The sequence below is a fragment of the Pseudophryne corroboree genome, chromosome 6, assembly GCF_028390025.1.
Source record: "Pseudophryne corroboree isolate aPseCor3 chromosome 6, aPseCor3.hap2, whole genome shotgun sequence".
In the NCBI taxonomy this organism is placed as follows: Eukaryota; Metazoa; Chordata; class Amphibia; order Anura; family Myobatrachidae; genus Pseudophryne; species Pseudophryne corroboree.
This window is the reverse complement of record NC_086449.1, coordinates 243,529,671-243,547,644: the sequence shown is the minus strand read 5'-3', so window position 1 is coordinate 243,547,644 and position 17,974 is coordinate 243,529,671. Positions and strand designations below refer to the sequence as shown.

General features: G+C 46.6%; 1 protein-coding gene across 2 annotated transcripts in view; it reads right to left on the bottom strand.

Moving 5' to 3' along the window:
* CFAP161 (cilia and flagella associated protein 161) overlaps nucleotides 1–17,974 on the bottom strand; it is a 59,008-nt gene that overhangs the window by 19,220 nt on the left and 21,814 nt on the right. For both annotated transcript variants that reach the window (XM_063925819.1, XM_063925818.1), the window contains exon 5: nucleotides 12,050–12,208. In XM_063925819.1, coding sequence (XP_063781889.1) covers nucleotides 12,050–12,208 — 159 coding nt within the window. The remainder of the gene's footprint in view (nucleotides 1–12,049; nucleotides 12,209–17,974) is intronic.

Genomic DNA, 17,974 nt, shown 5'->3' with positions numbered 1-17,974 from the left:
ACCCTGGGCAGGAGTGACACTGGAGGGAACACGTATGGCAGCCGAAAGTTCCATGGAATTGCCAGTGCGTCCACGAATGCTGCTTGAGGATCCCTGGTTCTTGATCCGAAGACCGGAACTTTGTGATTGTGTCGAGACGCCATCAGGTCTACATATGGTAGGCCCTACTTGTTCACTAGGAGTTGAAAGACTTCCTGATGAAGACTCACTCTCCGGCGTGCACGTCCTGACAACTGAGGCAATCTGCTTCCCAGTTAGGGACTCCCGGAATGAACACTGACGATATTGCTGGCAGATGGCATTCCACCCAACAAAGGATTTTTGACAATTCCATCATTGCCATGCGGCTTCGGGTGCCGCTTTGATGGTTTATGTAGGCCACCGTGGTGGCGTTGTCTGACCGTACTTGAACAGGCCTGTTCTGTATCAGAGGCAGGGAGAGAGACAAAGCATTGAACACTGCCCACAATTCCAGAATGTTTATCGGGAGGAATGATTCTTCCATGGTCCATCGACCCTGGAAAGATTGTTGCTCCACCACCACACCCCAACCCCTCAGACTGGCGTCCGTAGTCAGTAGGATCCAGTTGGGGATCCAGAAGGGACGGCCCCTGCTCAACTGCTGGTCATGTAGCCACCAGGTCAGCGACAGACGAACCTCTGGAGTCAAGGAGACCATGTGAGACCTGATCCGAAGAGGCAGGCCGTCCCACTTGGGCAGGATTAACCTCTGCAGAGGGTGGGAATGAAATTGAGCGTACTCTACCATGTCAAACGCCGACACCATCAGGCCTAGTACTTGCATCGCCGAGTGTATCTACACTCTTGGGCGAGATAGGAAGTATCTGATCCTGTCCTGAAGCTTCAGGACCTTCTCTGGAGACAAAAACAGGCGTTGGCTGTGTGTGTCCAGCAGTGCCCCAATGTGCACCATGCTTTGAGCTTGGACCAGCGAGGACTTCTTCCAGTTGACGAGCCACCCGTGGGCTTGGAGGAAGTTTACCGTCAGTTGCAGAAGACTGAGGAGGATGTCGTGGGAGTTTGCCAGAATCAGCAAGTCGTTCAGATATGGCAGGATCCTGACTCCCTGGCGACGGAGATGAGGAGTCATCATGGCCATAATCTTGGTGAAGATCCGAGGAGCCGTGGCCAGTCCAAACGGCAGAGCCTGGAACTAATAGTGTAGGTTGCCAATAGCAAACCGCAGATATTGCTGATGCGATATGGCAATAAGTATATGTAGGTAAGCATCCTGTATATCCAGGGATATCATATAGTCTCCGGGTTTCATGACCAGTACAAGTGAGCGCAGTGTTTCCATACGGAACTTGGACACTCTCACAAACTTGTTCAGTGATTTGAGGTTGAGTATAGGCCGGTAAGACCCATTGGGTTTCAGTGCTAGAAACAGGGTCGAGTAGTATCCTCTGCCTCTCTGGGACAGAGGTACCGACACCACCACTCCTGTATCCAGAAGGGAACGCACAACCAATTGAAGAGCTTGCGCTTTTAACGGATCCGAAGGAATAACCGTGGTGCAAAACTGGCGAGGGGGACGTCTCTTGAAAGAGACTGCGTACCCGTGAAAGACAACTTCTCACACCCATGCGTCTGAAGTGGTCTTTAACCAGACCTGGGTGAATCGCAGAAGTCGGCCTTCCACCCCGGGGTCCCCCGGGGGAGGCCCGCCCTGTCATGCAGCAGGCTTGTCGTGTTTAGAAGCAGGCTGACGGGCTGTCCAGGATTGTTTTGCCTTGGGCTTTGTGGTTTTGGAAGCACAAGATTGTCTCAGATATGTCTGACCTTTTGCTTTCCCTTGAGGTCGAAAGGAGCGAAAAGTGGTACCTTTAGCCTTCTGTGCAGAAGGAGTAGTATTAGGGAGAAAGGCAGTCTTAGCAGCCGCCAAGTCAGCCACAATTTTATTGAGAACTTTCCCAAATAAGATGTCTCCCTTAAACGGGATTACCTCCAAGGTCTTTTTGGAGTCCAGGTCCACCTTCCATGACCTCAACCACAGAATATGGCGAGCCAGGATGGATGTAGTCGACACCTTGGCTGCCAACACATCAGCCTCAGAGGACACCTCCTGAATGTAATAGGCACTGTGGTAATATGAGACAGGTATTTTCTGGCATTATCAGATATATCCTGGGGCAACTCATCCTCTAATCCCTGAACCCATGCTTCAATTCCTTTTGCAGCCCAATAGGCTGCTATAGTGGGTCTATGCACAGCACCTGTAAGGGAGTAAATAGACTTCAGGCATCCCTCCACACGCTTATCTGTCGGTTCCTTCAGTGAGGTGACAGTAGTGACAGGCAGAGTAGATGACACCACCAGACGGGTAACATGGGAATCCACCAGCGGTGAATTTTCCCACTTGTTACACAACTCTGTAGGAAGAGGATAGCGAACTACCATCCGTTTAGGCAGGGAGACTTTCTTCCCTAGAATAATCCAGGGTTCTTGTCGTATGTCCACTAAATGGTCAGAATTCGGTAATAATGTTTTAGTTACCTTCTGATGTTTAAACTTATCAAGTTTTTTAGACACCGTAGTGGAATCCTCATCAACATCTGATATTTGCAAGATCTGCTTAATAACCATCACTAGGTCAGTTGTAGATTCCTCGTCAGAAGCAGCTGTGTCAGTGTCTGACGGGACAGTGTGCTCCCTGTCCTCTTCAGAAGAATCTTCTGAAAAATTAGTGGATTGTGAGGAGGAAGTGGCCCGCTTAGATGAACCTGTGACACGAGAGTAGCTTGGGGCAGTCTTATGTCTAACCAAAGATTGATTCAATTGCTGCAACTGGGTAGACAAATTATCCACCCAAGGCGCATTTACCATAGGGACAATATGTGACTGCAATAGCACAGGAGGTCCTATAGGGGGCATAAGGCGTGTCACAAGTGTATTTAACATAGTTGAGAACATCGCCCAAGGTGGCTCATGATTGGTTACAGGAGCTGCGGACTGACTGGGAGATGTATGGCCCATAGTACACAAACCATCATACAAAACTTCCCCTTCAAGCAAAGCCTTGGCGCATGCACTGCATGATGCAGGCGCGTCGTCGGATTTCCAGCCCTTTGTGTTAGACATTTTCAGTTATGCAACAACAGAGCGTATTAGTACGATACAGCCAGACAGAGTACAATACCTGCAAATAAATTCCCTAGTATGTGACCGCGGACACAGCACACAACACCAGCGAATAAGTCCGGTATTATGCGACTGAGTCCCCAGTACACAACACCAGCGAATAAATCCGGTATTATGTGACTGAGTACACAGTAGAATACACTTAATCGGTAAATACTGTGAAGCACTATATATGTGACCCTGACGCACCTAGTCCTTTAGGGTACAGAATACAGAGATAGACAAAGCTGGGATACACTGAAAATGAAATCCACACAGCAGATACAGGCACACACAGTTACGGTGACAATGCAGATAATTATTTTAGTAAGACAATAAAACTGCACTGGACTAGTATATGTAAATATATATAACAAAGCGTGGTCTCAGACCGGATGTATATATGGCACAGGTGCACTTGTTCTTAACTAACACTGTCTTAATATTGACATGTAGAATACTTAAGTGTTTGTAAAATCACAGCTCTGATGTACAGGCGGATTTACAAGGGAGACCTTGCCCTGCTGTCTCGGAGACCAGTTGCAGCTATGCTTAGAAGATGGCGCCCAGCTTCTCAGTCAGGGAGTGAGGGAGAGTATGAGGCAGCTCCAGGGTGGGAACACCAGCAGCAGATGGTGCCCTGAGCCTGGGGAGGGGCTACAGGTCAAGCGACGTCTCCCCCATGCTGGTCCTCACCACCTGGTACTATGGAGTGTTATTAAAGTGGGCATTAGTATACCCGACCTGTACTCCTATGCCCTGGTGGATATAGTGGGGTCCCTGCTCGGTGACAGTGTCCACGTCAGCGTCGCAATCCTTCTCCCTAGACTGCGATCGGAACACGATTTAATGGCGGGTCCCACCTGGGAGACCCTCTTACCTCCTCCCGTCGTAGCAGCCACGCGAACCAGGGGAGCGCTGCGACCGTGTGCCCAATGCCGGAGCGTTCCCGCCGCACAGGGACGTGCGGTGAGCTAAATGTCTCAGGAGGCACTGGCTTACCCCAGAGCCAGATTTACATGCAATATATGAGCCTAAGGGTACATCTGGGCATTATACATAGGTGCAGCATTATAAACTCCTGGAAATCTGGTGAGTTTTGATTAGAGATGTGTGGAACGGATACACAGGTGAGGCACTGCCTCACCTGCCATAGACTTTTTACTCCAGAGTTTGGGCTATAACAATTATTAGAATAATGCAATGAAGATATTTCAAACAAATTATCAGTATTTTTCATATATTTTATTCAGTCAAAACTCTGGTTTAAACGTAAGTATGACAGGAAAGGCTCTGCCTCACCTTCCTCACCCCACCGCACGTCACTGCCGCCGCAAGTACCAGGGAATTGAGCCAGCGAGAGTGTGCGACGCCGCTGGGGAGGTGACGGAGCCACAGCATAGAATGTCACCTTAACATGTAAGTGCTGCGGCCCTTGAAGTCTTCAAGTAAAAGCTTTTTCAGGGCTGTCCAGTGCAACTACCCTGTTAAGTGACTTGCTCTGCCGGGCACCAACTCGAAACTGAGCTCACAGTGCCTGGAGGCAGTGTTATAGAGGAGGCTCCAATGCATCCTGAGACAGTATAAAGCTTTAGCCTGTTGGTGCCTGGATCAAGATCCATCTCTACACCCCGATGTTTCCCTGTGGAAACCAAGATACACCGCTGCAGAAAAGTGATTGTCTTTAGTGCCTGTTATTCAATTAACTTTTTCTAGTACTGAGAACTAAACTTACTTTTGTAGAAATAACCAAGGTTATAATGCACAAATGTGAGCTTTATCTTCGTGACTATAAGTTCCACCCATTTCTGCTTTGGCTACCATTATAGTATGTAGTCAAGTAAATCCAGGTGACTGAACACATATAGGCTGCAGGGCTCCCAACCTAACCTCTCCGAGCCTGCAGGGCTCCCAACCAGGGCCGGTGCAAGGTCTCTCTGCACCCTAGGCAAAGCTTCAGCCTAGCGCCCCTTAACCTGCAATCCCCTGCAAAATTTTTGACTTTGCTCACAATATACTTAAATGCCATCTATTCTTTATTACTGTATAACACTGCGTATGGGGTCTGGTTGGCCAACAGCGGTATCCCGACCACCATAATACCAACATTTTGAATGAAATTAATTAAACTTATCCTTTACCTTAGCCCTCCTTCTCTGCAGCCTAACCCTAAACTTCCCCAGCATACTAACATTCAGGATGTTGGGATTTCGGCATCAGCATTCTGACAGGTGTCGGGATTCTAGTGCTGGTATTCTGCACGCTGGCTTCTGGTCCGCCAGGATGGCAACTACATCTCTTCAATTGTATGTGTATACATACATATATACAGTATGCACAGACAGACATATATTTGTATGCTCCTTATTATGTTCCATTCCCCCATCTGTAAGTTCATTACTGACCCGCATACAGTGACATCCTTCAGTTTTTTGCTACATGAATTCGATGGTGCCCTGCAGTGGTTGGCGCCCCTAGGCAACCGCCTAAGGGGTATATGCAATGCGGTCGAATTGCCGCAAATGTCGAAAAACGGGGCATTTTCGACACAATAAAAATAATCAACAATGCAATTCAGTACTTTTCGACAAAAAAACAGACTTTTCAGATTCGACTTTTTGAAATTCGACAGTTGACAAATTTGCATGTCTGCAATGGTAAAAATGCGTTTTTTCGACAAAAGTATATTCAATTGAAGAATGTCGATTCGACAACAGTGCTTTTCGACAGTAAATTCGTCAATTTCATTCCGCCTCACTTTGCTGGAGGATTCTATTAAAAAAATTTAAAAACATGTTTTTTTTGTGTTTTCTTTATTGCTAATAGCATATCTATTTATATTAGAAGGGATTAGGTACTTGGTTTGTCTATTAGGATTTACAACTATTATTTATATATTTTTTAAATATTTTTTTTTTTTTAACTGACTAAAATTGAGAGAGCATGGTTTTCAGTGGGAACGGCTAGGAATGGGTTAAAATTCAGGAAAAAAAATGCGTGGGGTCCCCCCTCCTAAGCATAACCAGCCTCTGGCTCTTTGAGCCGGTCCTGGTTGTAAAAATACGGGGGGGAAATTGACTGGGGATCCCCCATATTTTTTAGAACAAGCACCGGGCTCTGCGTCCGGTCCTGGTGCAAAAAATACGGGGGGACAAAAAGCGCTTTTTGTCCCCCGTATTTTCAACACCAGCACCGGGCTCCACTAGCTGGAGAGATAATGCCACAGCCGGGGGACACTTTTATACCGGTCCCTGCGGCCGTGGCATTAAATCTCCAACTAGTCATCCCGGTGCTGGTGTTGAAAATACGGGGGACCCCTACGCTTTTTGTCCCGCTGTATTTTTTTGCACCAGGACCGGACGCAGAGCCCGGTGCTGGTTCTAAAAATACGGGGGATCCCCAGTCAATTTTTCCCCCGTATTTTTACAACCAGGACCGGCTCAAAGAGCCCGAGGCTGGTTATGCTTAGGAGGGGGGACCCCACGCAATTTTTTTTAGGGTTTTTTAACCATTTTTGTGCCATCTGAAAAGTCGATTCCAGGACGCACTTATCCGTCAATTGGTCAGTTTCTCGACAGCGGGACTGTCGAATCCGTTTTTTATTGAATATGTCGAATTCCGGCACCCGCCGGCCGGAATTCACGGTCGAATTGTGTCAAATTTAAAAACGGGCGAAAAAAAGCCGCAATTCGCCCGGAAATGCATATACTCCTAAAGCTGCCTAATGGAAGAGCCGGACCTGCTCCCAACCTAACCTTTCTGAGCTTGCAGGGACCCAAACCTAACCTCACTGAGCCTGCCAGGACGCCAACCTAACCTCACTGAGCCTGCGGGGCCCGAACCTAACCTTTATGAGCCTGCAGGACTCCCAACCTAACCTCTCTGAGCCTGCAGTGCCCCCAACCTAACCTCATTGATCCTGCCGGGCCCCCAACCTAATCTCTCTGAGCCTGCAGGGACCCCAACCTAACCTCACTGAGCCTGCGGGGCCCCAACCTAACCTCACTTCTGCCTGCAAAAGGGACTTACATGCAGCTCTCCTGGCCTACTCATCCACACAGTATATGTCAACCAGGACACACACATGCAGATACGGATGGCCAATATAGGGCCCGATTCAGACCTGATCGCTGTTGTGCGAATTTGCAAGCCAGGCGATTATTGATCGACTGTGCATGCATATGGAACCTAGCGTGCGCGCGCAATGCCAAACCGCAAAAAAATCCAGCAACTTTTTTGATTGCTAGGCGTACGCAAGTTGATTGACAGGAAGCCGGAGTTTGGGGGGTGGTAACTGGCCGGTTTCTGTGAGTGTCAGGAAAAACACAGACAAGCTGAAGAGTTTTCAGGGAGGGTGTGTGACGTCAGCTCCGGGCCTGATCAGCCTGATTCTATCTCACTGTAGGAGTAGGTCCTGGGCTACGCACAGACTGCACAGACTGGAAAAATCATTCTATAGTGAGTGAGTTAAAAACGGATTTGCAGCTGACCAGCGTTCGCAGAGATTTTCACAAGGCGTACACAGACTTGCATGGGGTGGGTTTTCACTCTGTCTGGGTGGCGACTATCTGATTGCAAACTTCTGCAAAATCGCAGAGGGGCGATCAGGTCCGAATTACCCCCATATATATATTCTACCAAATGATCATGTAGAATGATCAAAATCAAAATTGATTTGAATGATCAGATTGAAAAATCTGATCAGCTGACACTTACCAAAAGTATACATGTTTAAAATCAGACGAGGCTAATTAGTATTTCTTCTAGTTAGTCATACTGACTGCTGAATGATCAGATGGGCTTCATTTGGCTGTGTGCTGCTGTTTGCAAATTGCTCGCAGTGTAATTAGCACTAACACGCAATTGTCGGCTCTCACTATTTGTTTGCAGCTGTTTGTAATCCTTCAAATATGGGTGGTCATTCGGAGTTGATCGTAGCAGTGCTAAATTTAGCACAGCTACGGTCATGAACTCAGACAAGCGGGGGGACGCCCAGCACAGGGCTAGTCCGCCATGCATGTCAGTGCCGCCCCCCCCCCATCCCCTGCAGAAGTGCAAAGGCATCGCACAGCGGCGATGCCTTTGCACTTCAAGAGTAGCTCCCGGCCAGCGCAGCTTTAGCATGCTGGCAGGGAGCTACTCTTCGCTCCCCGGTCCGCAGTGGCTACGTGTGACGTCATGCAGCCGCTGCGGGCCACTCCCCGCAAGGTCCGGCCACGCCTGCGTTGGCCGGACCGCGCCCACGAAACGGTAGCCAAACGCCGCCATTTCGCCCCCTCCCGCCCATCGGCCGCCTCTGCCTGTCAATCAGGCAGAGGCGATCGTAGCGCAGCAACGGGCGGCCATGCGCCGGCACACTGCGGCGCTGGCGCAGTTCTGACCCGATCGCTACGCTGCGAAAAACTGCAGCGTGCGATTGGGTCAGAATGACCCCCCTTGTTATAGAATTATGAAATCACACTTTGATATTGTGGTTTTATAGACATTTATATCTCTTTCATAGCTGAACAAAAAAAGATCATGAAAACTACTGATGTGTTTAGTAGCTGGTAATTATGAGGTTCTATGATGTTTAAAATTAGGTTTGCTATAGTTTTCCAATGTACATGTGCTAAATACAATAGCATATAACGAACTTGGGTACATACAATCAATTAAAATGCAAATTATCAAAACAGCAAAAAGACTTTAGTGCTGGATAATAAAGAACGTAACTTCTATTGCTGTACACCGTAACTAGTGCTAAGGAGTATCTGTTTCTTATACAGTTAATGCGTCTCACTGTTTCAATATCACCTAGTTGGTGATTAATCCTTCTAAGGATGCAGGTAGCGGCGACTCGCTAGTCTGTTCGTGATTTGGTACACTTGTCATTGTGGCCAGTATGGGTCCCGTATTGCCAGCTGTTAATCTTCTGGCGGATGGACTAAGTATCAGGTGTTAGAGGTTTTTTATCCAGGGGCTCCGGTCCCGACCCTCCTGCTACAGTGTGGTAGCCCGTGTTGTATCCTGTCAGGACCATCCACTGGCACCGCAGGCTGCTCGCAAGCGGGTGTCGGTGTGGGGGATGGGGGGTGGGATACACCTTGTGGAACCAGTGGCCGCCTCTACTGCCCCCCTTACAGAGACTCACCTGGTTCCTCTGTGTCCCTGTACTTCGTATGGAGCATATCAATTACAGCTACATTCACTATTACATCTGTCAGCAACAACCAGTTTCCCCGATACCAACGCACCCGAAACCACATTGACGGAGGAGGACGAAGTATGGGGACACAGAGGAACCAGATGAGTCTCTGTAAGGTTCCTCTGTGTCCCCATACTTCATCCTCCTCCGCCGGCGGTCTCCAAGCAAGATCTGCGGTGTTGGTCGGTTCCGGACCGCAATGTGGTTTTCTACAATGTTAGTTACTATGGATTTCAGTCACCTATGGTTTGATTTTCACACATCCAGCCACCCTCGCAGACATGCAAAAGAATCTTACAGCGGCGATGCTTTCTCATGTTTCAAGTAGCCCTACGCAGCCTATCTGCAAATGCAGACAGCTACCCGCCATGTTAAGGGTCAGAGCGGCTGTGTGTGACCCCACAACAAAGGTCCGAACATGCCTCTGTTGTCCGGACTGTGCCCCTTAAACGGAGCGCTGACGCCCACAAAATGCGGCAACAATGCCCCGTTTCCTCCACTCTCCAGGTCTTAAAATGCATTTTGAAGAGAACCCAGTTTAGGACCTTGCATATGCGGATACCGGCATACGCGCATGCACACTGCACAGATGTGAAAAAATCCTCTGAATTAGGCCCTTTGTCCTTTAGTACATTTCTAGATTGTTGCACATGGAGAGCATAGTTTTGATATAACTTCTCCATACACATAGGGCCTAATTCAGAGTTGAACGCTGCAGCAAATTTGTTAGCAGTTGGGCAAAACCACGTGCACTGCAGGGGAGGCAGATATAACATGTGCAGAGAGAGTTAGATTTGGGTGGGTTATTTTGTTTATGTGCAGGGTAAATACTGGCTGCTTTATTTTTACACTGCAATTTAGATTGCAGATTGAACACACCACACCCAAATCTAACTCTCTCTGCACATGTTATATCTGCCCCCCCCCCCCCCCCTGCAGTGCACATGCGCCGCCCCGTTTGCGCCGCCCCCACATGCTCCATCTTCTCCCTGGAAATGGAGCGTTGCCGCCCCATTTCCCTCCCCCTGCGCTCCGCGACCGCCTCTTTCTGATTGACAGGCAGAGGCGATCGCTTTTTCTGCGGCCCCCCCACAGAAAGTGCGGGCGCATGCCATCGTTAAAATTCCAGTTGGATCGCGATTTGTGATCCAACCTGTATTAGCCCCTTACTTCAAAACTGCATCACAGGCCTGGGATCTTATCTCCAGAAAAGGCTGTAGACTAGAAGACAGGTCTGATCTCCAGAAAAGGCTGTAGACTAGAAGACAGATCTGATCTCCAGAAAAGGCTGTAGACTAGAAGACAGGTCTGATCTCCAGAAAAGGCTGCAGGCCAGACGACAGATCTGATCTCCAGAAAAGGCTGTAGACTAGAAGACAGGTCTGATCTCCAGAAAAGGCTGTAGACTAGAAGACAGATCTGATCTCCAGAAAAGGCTGTAGACTAGAAGACATTAAAGCTAAAGCTCTCCCTCTGCTGGTAGTTTTAAATAGAACAATGCAATTTTGCCTGCAAATCATGCTTTATGCTCTACACAACTGCACTGCTATATTATACCCCTTTCAGTCCACCATCTTGTAACACAGGTTATTACACATGAGCGCGCCTAACCCAGGTTGCTGTGTGGTCTGAAAGGGCCCAGGGGAAATATCCCAGTATTTCAGCCCTGGTAGCGACCAGGGTTGAACACGGTTTCAACCCTGGCCGCTGTGCGGTATGCCGGGTCGCACTGTATGAACGGGTAGCGCTTGGAGATCATCTAATCTCCAAGCGCCACTTCAGCGCGCTTCTCCAACATGACAATATGCCGGGTTGGGGACAGCAGTGAAACGGGCCTGAGGCGGGTCGCATCCGGGAAGCACCCGTGTACGGCTCCCGGGTGCGACCCGCCAATAGCTGTCTGAAAGGGGTATTACTGGTTTGTCATAGTGAAGAGGTTAGTACATATATTTAAATACATTTTTGTTATTGATTATATTAATGGGGGTAATTCCAAGTTGATCGCAGCAGGATTTGTGTTAGCAGTTGGGCAAAACCATGTGCACTGCAGGGGAGGCAGATTTAACATGTGCAGAGAGAGTTAGATTTGGGTGTGGTGTGTTCAATCTGCAATCTAATTTGCAGTGTAAATATAAAGCAGCCAGCATTTACCCTGCACAGAAATAAAATAACCCACCCAAATCTAACTCTTTCTGCACGTTATATCTGCCTCCCCTGCAGTGCACATGGTTTTGCCCAACTGCTAACACAAATCCTGCTGCGATCAACTTGGAATTACCCCCAATATGTTTTAGAATATACACACTTTTGAGTATACCCACTTATTCACTGTAGCCTAACAGATCTAATTTATGCCAGTATATTAATTATATACACATCGCTGAGTATAGCCTACTGTGTCTCTGATCTTGTCTTTCCTCCACCGTTCCCTTACCCACTGTTTCTTCCCTTTATCTCTAACCCCCCCATAATGGAAGTTCTTGTGAGCAGGGTCCTCTCTCCTACTGTTACATTCCTCCTCCCAGACCCAGTAACTCCTCAGCCTGTATGCTACATCTCTACCCGTCAATTGCATGTATGTAATCATGTCACTTTGTTGCCTTATTTACCTGGTTTTGTACCTTCACCATGTACAGCGCTGCGGAAACTTGTGCCACCATAAACAACGCAAATAATAATAATTAAGGAAACGACTCGCACTGAACACAATTCCATACATACCGGCACAGGTGAGCCTTCATATTCAAGTCTAAACTGTGGATCCAGGTAAACAATATGCCAGCAGCTCTGATATGAGGATTGATCTGTTAGACTAACCTCTTGCAAGTGAGACTTCTTACTGCATTTTAGGAATGTTTTTTGGTCACTTGTCAGATATAACTGAAAAGAAAAACAGAAGAGACACAAGGTATATTAAACAGGATATTACTACGGGGTAAATGTGCATTTTCTGGTATTCATGTATATTACAATTGTTTTTATACAGGAAGTATTACCTGACAGCCTAGGTCTATTTATAACTTACCAATATGATACAATCCATATACAGTATCACATGTACACTTACTGGCTATGATTTCGGAGTTGGATACAGAGTCTTGGCAGAGGAAGGGTGCAGCTGTCTTCCCTATTTGCAGGGGTGCGTTACTCCTCCGGCTCAGTGTTAACTTGGTGAGTGATCTTCATAAGCTGCTGTGCTGAAAGTGCTGCTGCGGTCACCAAGAGTGGTATTCAGTATGCCGGACGTTGAGATCCCGGCACTCAGTATACCGGCACCGGACCCCGACATAAGGCATACTTACAAATATTCTCCCTCTTGGGGGTCCATGACCACCCTAGAGGGAGAATAAATAGCGTGGCCGCAGCGTGGCGAGCGCACCGAGCCCGTAAGGGGCTCATTTGCGCTCGCCCAGCTGTCGGTATGCCGGCGGTCGGGATCCAGACGCTGGTATGCTGACCGCCGGGATCCCAGCCGCCGGCATACCATATTACACCCGTCACCAATTACAGGACAGCAGTGAGCAGTGTAGAAAGGGAATGAGACTGTTCAGAGCTCTCTTATGCAGCCACAGTGTCAGACATAGTAACGTGAGCTTGCCAGTGACATAACTGTAGCCATTATCACAGCTTGTTTTGCCTGCAGCCTAAGATGGCACCACTAGTAGTTTGGGCAATGATTTTGGAGTAGTGCTGGAAAATCCTGGTCCCTTACTTTGTATGGGAACACAGGAATTACACGGCTGAACAAGACACGGTGCTGGCAGCCAATAAATGGAATAACGGTTAAGACTGCTGAACCGAATTTGGCACAGAGCTGGTATCACTGCTTAGGTGGTACAGTGTTGGTTTACTTGTTGGCGGCATTGATGTGTATAACTTGTAGGGGTATGGTTGGTGGGAACATCAACTTGGTTACAAAAAAAAACCTTGTGCTACCAGGATGCACTTAATTTATCGGCTGTCGGGATCCCGGCGGTCAGGAGATCGACACCGGAATCCCGGCAGTCAGCAAAATACCACCGGTCGGAATCCGGACCTAAGCGCCTACTTTCCACTCGCCACTACCCTAGGGGCCCAGTGGCTGCGCTCGCCACTGGGCCCAAAGCATGGCGAGCGTAGCGAGCCCGCGACGGGACTTGCTGCGCTCGCCACCGGGATTCCGGCTGTCGGGATCCCGGCATCGGTCTCTGGACCTCCAGGATCACGACCACCAGTATTAAATACCGGAACCGTGATACCACTGTGTGGCTTTGTTGATAACTGCATTTAATCCAGTCTGCCATTGCCTAGTGCCAGAACTAACATATATTATAGAAATCTGCATATCAGGGATGAGAAACACTGATTTAACATAACAATGCTCAAATTATGCTATAATAAATAAGTCAAAATTTCTGGATTTTAAAATTAGAAATGCAAATTTCCATTCTCAGGCAGAAGAATGCTACGTACAGGTTTTCCAGGTCTTATTACAATGTACATGTTCTGGGACTACAGCAATGTTTTCTTATGCAGGCATGGCTTGTGGGGTATGAATGAAATATTAATGCCTAGAATCCCTTTCTATACAGCTATTTCTGCCCATGGGTTTAAAGTACAGATATGGGGACAGCTTTGGAAATTATGGTGACGAGACAGAAAATGCAGCACATGCCATTATTTTTGGCAGTTATTTATAAATTCTTCTAGGTACACTTGCAAACAGTTTTTGAAGGAACTTGGCAGAGAGGTTGTTCCAAACATCTTGGATTACTAACCACAGATCTTCTGTGAATGTAGGCCCGCTCAAATCCTTCTGTCTCTTCATGTAATCCCAGACAAACTCGATGATGTTGAAATCAGGGCTCTATGGGGGCAATATCATCACTTTCAGGACTCCTTGTTCTTTACGCTGAAGATAGTTCTTAATGACATTGGCTGCATGTTTGGGGCTGTTGTCCTGCTGCAGAATACATTTGGAGCCAATCAGATGCCTCCCTGATGGTACTGCATGATGGGTAAATACCTGCCTGCATTTCTCAGCATTAAGGACACCATTAAACCTGCCCAAATCCCCAGCTCCACTTGCTGAAATGCAGCCACACATTTGTAAGGAACCTCCACCATCAGGGCCAAAACTAGGATATGTACCACCCGGGGCAAGGCAGTAATTTAGCGCCGACCCCCCCCCCCCCCCCACTCCCCCCACTCCCCCCCCCCAAAAAAAAATAAAAAAAATTTTTTTTAAATAAATAAAAATATAATAATAATAATAATAAATAATAAATATATATATATATATATATATATATATGTAAATAAAATAAAAATTAAGAATAAAATAAATTATTACAGTTTTGACAAAAATACAAGATCTACAAGTTAGTTTATGAGTGCTGTCCTAATATGTGTGTGTGTGTGTGTGTGTGTGTGTGTGTGTATATATATATATATAGAAGTATAGATATGCACATAAATACATATGTATTTGTGTCAAAAAGCACAACAATATATATATATATATATATATATATATCCTTGAATGTTATCCACTTTAGATTATGTGAGCATCTATCTACTTTATTGTGGAATTATTAGTTAGGTGTAATTATTTTTTACTCAGCATCGAGCATTAATGTGCTGTAGCACACAATAAAGTAGATAGATGCTCGCATAATCTAAAGTGGATAACATGCAAGGAGATATATATATATATATATATATATATATATATATATATAAAATATATATATATATATATATATAAAAAAAAAAATATATATATATAAAAAAAAAAAAATATATATATATATATATATATATACACATATATATAACGCCAGGGTACTTAATAACTCCAACTTCCCACCAGACACATACCTGCATTGGGATTGTGAGTGTGCAGTGTCGCAGAACTGGTATATTACTATACGTGGCAGAGGCTGTTCAGCAAACCTCACGTTGTCAATCAGTGTACGATGCTTGGGGTAAACAGTGCTACGTTATTTTTGTCAGCTGGATAAATATCAAGGATTTAGAGTTATTTATTTGACTATAGGACAAGCAAGAACAAAGCATTATAGGAGTTTCCCTAGTGTAATGAACATTTTAAAGGTTGTATAATAGTACAGTAATGTTGGCTAATTAAGCATACATGCAAATTCTGAAAAGAGGTTAATAAAGGGTACCTCAATGGAGAATCAGTGGAGGCAACGCTGCAACAACTGTGCTGCTCGCTGGGTCATGGGCGCACCAGTGCCTCCACTCACACCTTCAGGGAAGTCCCAGGGGAAGCTCCTGATCAACTGTGATAACTACTGGCTGTGCTCCCGGGTGACCAAGAGGAGCTCCTTTGCTTCTTGGTAGCTCCCAGCATGAGCGCTGCCTCCTGCCCCCAGTTACTGCCTAGTTGTTAACATGTGTCTTCACTGGCGGCGGGGGACTGGCGGTGACGAGCGGCTGGAAACTTGCAGGCTTGGGACGGTTAATGACAGCAGCAGCAGGCTGGCTGCCGCTGACTGTCACGGCAGTGGCTGCTGCGGCGCAGTACCGTGTGCGGGACTCGGGAGGCAATCGCGGGTGGCGGGAGAGGAGGAGCAGCTGGACGAGGTAGCCAGGTAACGTTCCCCGCGCCCCCTGACCTCCCGCGCCCGGGGCACGTGACCCCTTAGCCCCCCCCTAGTTACGGCCCTGCCACCATGCTTCACTGTTGCCTGCAGACACTCATTATTGTACCACTCTCCAGCCATTTGGTGAAAAAACTGTCTTCTGTTACAGCCAAATATTAAAAATTTTGACTTGTTAGTCCAGAGCACCTGCTGCCATTTTTGATGGCACCGCTGAACATCTTCCGATTTAGAAGGAAAGTAAGCATGATGTGTCTTTCATCTGATGCACTAAGTTTCCTTGGCCAACCACTGCATCTACGGTCCTCAATGTTGCCCATTTGTTTGTGCTTCAATGATGAGAAATACAGGCAGGTACAGATGGAGCCACGCTCATTGAGCGTAGCTACATCGCAGACGGGGACGCCCGGTGCACGGCAGGCACACAGAGAAGCTCCCATTCACTTTGAATGGGGCGCGTGCGCATTTACAAAGCACGCGCGTCACATTCGTGCACGGGAGTCCGCCTCGCCGGGGCGCACTCAGTCGCAGATGGAGACACGATTAGCGTGGCTCCATCTGTACTTAACCATCATGCAGTACCATCAGGAATGCGTATGATTGGCTCCAAATTTATTCTACAGCCGAAAAACGACCCCAAAAACTTACAGCCAATGTCATTAAGAACTATCTTCAGCATCACTGAGTCTGTCTGGAATTACATGATGAGACAGAAGGATTTGAGCGAGCCTAAATCCACAGAAGATCTGTGATTAGTTCTCCAAGATGTTTGGAACAACCTCCCTGCCAAGTTCCTTAAAAAACTGTGCAAGTGTACCTAGAAGAATTGATGCTGTTTTGAAGGCAAAGGGTGGTCACACCAAATATTGATGTGATTCAGATTTCTCTCCTGTTCATTTACTTTGCATTTTGTTAACTGATTAAAATAAACTATGAACACACCTATTTATTGAGAGCATTCTTAGCAGCATTTTTCCACACCTGCCTAAAACTTTTGCACAGTACTGTGTATGTATGTATATATATATATATATATATATATATATATAACACAATTTTTGAGAGGCACTCCTCGGCTTTGTAAATAATTTCCACAGCTACAACTGCAGTGTCGGTCAAAATTGCTGGATTTTATATATATATATATATATATATATATATATATATATACACATACATACTAGCTGAAGTACCTAACGTTGCCCGGGTTTACATTTTACAGTTATTAAGCTATCAATGAGTTGGATGTAACTGTCAACATATTAAAAAAGAATTAGTAGCTTAGTAGCTCGTCCAGCACACCCATAAGGTGGCTGCCTAGTCGTTTTTGTTTTTGGGGTGTCGCCAGTAGCCCTGATCCCCAGCTTTTCATTCTGTTCTGTTTTATAATCACTTTTCCATTACTAGATGGGTTTAAAGTTTTCCTTCTGTTATCAATGTTGCAATTCTAAGTCTTTTGGGTACACAACATTTTTTGTCTTCCCACCTCCATGTCTGTCAGTTATTTTAGTTCATTGATTTATGGTAAATTCAGTGCGTTATTTCAGGTCATTCAAGTTTTCATCCAAATCCATCAAGTGGAAGGCCCAGAATTGTGTCAAACTTCTGCCCACTGTACACCAACGGGAGGTCCCAACCCCCTAGTATGTCTTCTGGAATCCAGTGTTACCACTTTGTGATTAATTCTTCCAAAACCATACAGTGGAAGACCCAGAACACGCTCAACGGGTAAAAGTTCTTCCCGGCGTATTCCGTCGTGAGTCCGACTGGGACCCTAACCCCCCTAAAACCTGGCCACTATCCAACTGGACCACCTAGCTATGGTTTCATCCCAGCTGGTGCAGAGGTGTCTGAATGCATAACTGGACAGACAAACAAACAGATCAATTAATTTTATATATAAGATATATGGCCCTGGCCAAGAAAGGGGTGGATGTTTTTGTTAAAACCCAGCCAGTATTTTAACCACTTAACTGGCATGGTCAGATTTCATGCAACTGCGCCGTCCCACCCTATCACCCCGTTTTTGACGAGGAGATCC